The sequence below is a fragment of the Neofelis nebulosa genome, chromosome 8 (assembly GCF_028018385.1).
Source record: "Neofelis nebulosa isolate mNeoNeb1 chromosome 8, mNeoNeb1.pri, whole genome shotgun sequence".
Taxonomy (NCBI): Eukaryota; Metazoa; Chordata; class Mammalia; order Carnivora; family Felidae; genus Neofelis; species Neofelis nebulosa.
Genome location: NC_080789.1, coordinates 89781766 through 89786975, shown reverse-complemented (window position 1 = coordinate 89786975; position 5210 = coordinate 89781766). Strand labels below are relative to the sequence as shown.

Sequence of the window (5210 nt, the reverse complement as noted above, 5' to 3'; positions counted from 1 at the left end):
TAAGTATTGTTAATTTACATGGATGTTACTGTGTTCTATAGCTTTTTCTGTTTTTTGTTTTTTTGTTTTTTTCTACTTTTTCTCACCAACCTCTGTGTATAGGATGTGTCTTTGCTGTCATGGTATACCTAGTCAGCTGCTGACCATGCCTACTTTTAGAGTAGTAGTGACTGTTAGAAGTAATCCATTTAAAATATTAAGGAGTGCCCTTCTAAGGCATTAGATGACCATGAAGGTTTTTCATTCCTTCCACATTTACTAAGTAGCTATTCAGTGTCTGCGGTGTGATGGCATTGGATTCATTGTGATGATCCGTTTTCTGCTATCAGTACTCAGAGTTTTTTGAGGAGATAGTTAGCAGTAACTCTTTTTTTTAAAATTTTTAATGTTTATTTATTTATTTTGAGGGAGGGATGGAGGGAGGGAGAGAGAGCGAGAGAGAGAGGGAGAGAGAAATAGCACGCACGGAGGAGGGGCAGAGAGAAGGAGAGACAGAATCCCAAGCAGGCTGTGCACCATCAGCGCAGAGCCCGATGCAGGCCTTGAACTCACGAACTGCAAGATTATGACCTGAGCTGAGATCAAGAGTCAGATTACTTAACTGGCTGAGCCCAGGCACCCCAGTAGTAATTCTTTTTTTTCTTTTCAAGAGTAAGTTTTATATTTCTTTTCACACTGATGTAAAACTGAAGCTCCTTAAAATATGCAAAGGGAACATTTAAAATGCATTAGCTTCGGGGCGCCTGGGTGGCGCAGTCGGTTAAGCGTCCGACTTCAGCCAGGTCACGATCTCGCGGTCCGTGAGTTTGAGCCCCGCGTCAGGCTCTGGGCCGATGGCTCGGAGCCTGGAGCCTGTTTCCAATTCTGTGTCTCCCTCTCTCTCTGCCCCTCCCCCGTTCATGCTCTGTCTCTCTCTGTCCCAAAAATAAAAAAAAAATAAATAAATAAATAAAATAAAATGCATTAGCTTGTTAGAATTAATAATGAATATGGAAACCTGCTTAATGGAAGTATATGCTAGCTTGGTGTTTAGAGGAGATAATAAAACAGCTAACACTTATTGAGCCCTTAGTACATAGCAACCACTACGCTGAGCATCTTACAAACATCTCACTATCTACCTCACAGCGTTGTTGTGATAACTTTCCTTCATTTTATAGATGCAGAAAACTAAGGTCAGAGGGGTTAATAAATTGCCCAAGGGCAGATAGAATAAAGGCATTGTGGAGTTTGGATTTATAGCCTTCTGTCTTTAGAGCCAGTGCCATGAGCATTTGTATACCGAGAATCAGTGGAGAAGAACTCCAGTGAGTGGCAAATATTTTGACTTAATGAATCCTGGTAGATTGCTGTGGATTTTTTTTGATTTTTTTTTTTTGATTCTGTGGAAACTCTGTTTCTCCTCCTCTTCCTTCTTTTTAATGTTTGTTTATTTTTGAGAGAAAGATAGAGAGAAAGAATCCCAAGCTGGCTCCACGCTGTCAGTGGGCTCGATCCCGTGAACCGTGAGATCATGACCTGAGCCAAAATCCAGAGTTGGACACTTAACTGACTGAGCCACCCAGGTGCCCCAGGAACTCTGTTTTTTCAATGCCCACATAAATTGACAAAACCACATGATAGAAAACCGCATGGATATTGCTGCTCTCTTCTGCATTTTGTATGGAGGTGCGTATTGCATTTTCTGGGCCTGATGTTCTAGCATACTCAGATAGAAAGGCCAACAGAACTAAGATGATGGTGTCCTCTTTAGTTTCTGAAGAGGGTGGACTAGAATGGAGGGGCAGAAAAAAAACTGGTGATAGGTCATCTGAGGAGGAGGTGAGAGTTCCTAGTAGTTGCTGGGATACTGGTGCAGGGGTAGCTCTCTGGAATTCTTCCCAGTGTTTCTTAATGAGGGATGGATTATCCTCACAGACACTTGGAAACATATAAGGGCTTTCAGTTGTCAGTGATTTAGGAGTGCTGTGAAATTTAATACCCAGGGTCAGAAATGATAAATATCTTACGTTGCCTCAGTCAGGTTTACACAGAGCAGAATGGTCTTTCCTCAAATGCTAATTCTACTCCTGTTGGGATGAGGAATTGGAAAAAGCACAAAGAAAGCTAGAAAGGATTCTGGGAGTAAACTGGATGTATCTTTTTTTTTTTTCTTTTTGGTGAGAAAATTTGGATTTAGCCAGTGGGACTCAGTTTAGATGATCCCAATTTTGTTGGCAACATCCAAAGCGTCATAGTTGGGAGCCAGTTGAACATATGCCTTTTTTTCTCCTTCAGAGTGAGGCCTGATCAGGGTGTTGACCTTGGCCATGTCAATGTCATAGAGCTTCTTCACATCCTGTTTGATCTGGTGCTTGTTGGCCTTGACATCCACAATCAGCACAAGTGTGTTGTTGTCTTCTATTTTCTTCATGGCTGACTCAGCAGTCAGGGGGAACTTGATGATGGCGTAGTGGTCAACCTTGTTTCTCCTCGGGGATCTCTTTCCAGGATACTTGGGCTGCCTCCAGAGACACAGTGTCTTGGGCTGTTGCAATGTAGGTGATTTGTGGATCTTCTTTTTTTTATGACTGTGGATGCCTTTCAGCACCACTTTCTTGGCCTTCAGAGCCTTTGCTTTGGCTTCAGCTTTGGCTTCGGCTTTGGCTTCGGCTTCGGCTTTGGGAGGGGCAGGGGCTTCCTTTTTCACCTTCCAAACCATCTTTGTGAAAGGGCCCGGATGTATCTTTGACATACTTTATTCATATGGTCACAGTGTGCTTCTGTGTGTATGTGGTGTGTGTGTGTGTGTGTGTGTGTGTGTGTGTGTGAGAGAGAGAGAGAGAGAGAGAGAGAGAGAGAGAGAGAGAGAGAAAGAGAGAGAGAGAGAGAGATGGAGGGAGAGATCTTGGAGAGTTTTGTGTTACATTGGGAAAATTATTGAATTCCCTCACGCATGTTGACATTGACATGACCTGCTAGTGATTTAAAAATTGGTTATGATGAATTGTTCTTTTAGTGCACTGCCAGAATTTATTTGATGTCATTAAAAAATTTTTTATCCTTATTTATAAATGAAATTTCTTTTTCTTTAAAAAAAATTTTTTTTAATGTTTATTTATTTTTGAGAGAGAGAGACAGAGTGTGAGCAGGTGAGGGGCAGAGAGAGGGAGACACAGAATCTGAAGTAGGCTCCAGGCTCCAAGCTGTCTGCATAGAGCCCGATGCGGGGCTCAAACCCACAAACTGTGAGATCATGACCTGAGCGAAGTCGGACGCTTAACCAACTGAGCCACCCAGGTGCCCCTGAAATTTCTTTTTCTGAATTATATTTATTATATTATGTTAATAAGAACATGATAATGCATAAAATAATGCATTTGGTTGAGAAGAGATAAATTAGGAATTATTTGCACCTTAAAAGTTAGGTGTAATTTGGTTGTTATATTGTCTAGGTCTAGCGTTTTTATAGAAACAGGACCTTTGCTATCCAATGTGGTCTGTGATTATTAATGTCTTTGAACTTTTTATCTACTATTTGGTCAAATATAGTATTTTTTTATTTTGGTGGAAAATCAGCATTTCTCTAAGTTTTCACATTTATCACTGTCTTAGCTTGGGATCCCTAGAACACAGAGGCTGAAGCAAGGCTTTAGTGCTAATGTTTTATGGGGAGATGCAATCCCAGGACAGTGAAAGAGAGGGAAAAGGGAGCCAGGGAAGGATGGGAAGCAAAAGCAAGTTGGTGCATTACGAAACTTTCCAGTGCTTCCTCAAGGGTGAAGGGCATCTCCAGACAGGTTGTATGGAAAACATGTTGTAATAGTCTGTTGGAGAGAGGAAGAGAGGTGGATTTATGTGCGAGTGAGCTCCCATCTCCTTTCTCTCATTGGTCAGTGTTTGCCCTGTTGGGAGTTTACTCCCTGGCCTTCCAGACTGCAACACCTGGCCTCTTTGCTGTGGAAGCTGGATCCCATTTCTGTGGAATGCCAGTGTTTCAAAGCCCTCATTGGAGTCCAGCGTGGTAGGAGGAGTCAGAGCTTATATGGAACTCATTGAGTGGTGCCGAGGGGACCTGCGCTGCTGTGGTTTCTGTCATGATGGGAAGGTGTGGGGTGGGGGGGATGTTTCCAGAGCCTGGCCCAGGAGAGAACGAGAAGGTCAGGGGTATCTGAAGATGAAGTGTTGGCGACCAAAGCAGTGGCAGCTGTGTGGTTGAGGAGTCCAGGAGATGGGTACATTCTTGAGAATCTGAAGTAACCCTTGAAATGTGTCTGAAACAATTTCCATAGATTTGTATATATATTTTTTATGATTTTTAAATCACTTAAAAAATCTGGAGTTTTATCACAATCAAAAATAAATAAAAAGGGGTGCCTGGGTGGCTCAGTCAGTTAAGCATCTTGATTTCAGCTCAGGTCATGATCTTGCAGTTTGTGGGTTCGAGCCCTGTGTTGGACTCTGTCCTGGTGGTGTGGAGCCTGCTTGGGATTCTCTTTCTCTCTCTCTTAAAATAAATGAACAACCTTAATAAATACATAGATAAATAAAAATATCTGTGGTTATCACCTTTTTTATCTTAAGGTTGTATATTCTTGGTTTTTTCTTTTTTTTCCCCATTAAACGGGCTTGCTGGGGGTTTGTGTATTTAAAAAAATATTTGCAGAAAAAAGTACTTGCAGAGAAACAGTTTTACATATTTCTTATTTCTTATTGCATTCTGATAAAATTTCAATTTTAATTTCTAAAATTATTTCCTTGAGTTTGGTATTTTTTGTTATATTTTTAATTTCTTACATTTACTACTTTTTTTAATATTAACATATATTAAGGCATTTAATGGTATAATTTTGCCTTTGAGTATAGCTTTACCTGTGGCGCATGAATTTCGACATCAAGTAGTCTCCTTTGTATTATTTTTGAGACAGTATACAACTATAATTCTGAAATCAACAGGGTCCTTCTGGAGTGACAATTTCTGACCCAAGGAGTGGCACTACAGTTTTTAAAGGAAGATTTGGGTGTATTTGTAGGTCTTTCCTGACACTCTTGACTCAAACTTTCCCCTGAGAATCATTCTAAAAATAATTTATAATAATGATGATTTAAAAAAAAAAGTGCTTGACATAGCCCTAATACAGTTCTGGGTCAATAGACATGGCAAATTAACTTGGCATTGCTCTTCTTTGGGGAAATAGTTACTTGTGTTGTCTCTCACATTCACAACAATT

The 5210-nt window shown here is 40.7% G+C and overlaps 1 protein-coding gene across 1 annotated transcript; it reads right to left on the bottom strand.

Moving 5' to 3' along the window:
- Positions 1–2194: 2194 nt before the first annotated feature.
- LOC131483873 (large ribosomal subunit protein uL23-like) lies at positions 2195–2701 on the bottom strand. Its single transcript, XM_058682243.1, has one exon. It carries the CDS (start codon positions 2699–2701, stop codon positions 2195–2197), a length of 507 nt encoding a protein of 168 aa, XP_058538226.1.
- Between the last annotated feature and the right edge of the window lie 2509 nt (positions 2702–5210).

Bases quoted from the DNA above. Each gene is read 5' to 3' on its own strand.
- LOC131483873 (XM_058682243.1), bottom strand. From the start codon at position 2,701: ATGGTTTGGAAGGTGAAAAAGGAAGCCCCTGCCCCTCCCAAAGCCGAA.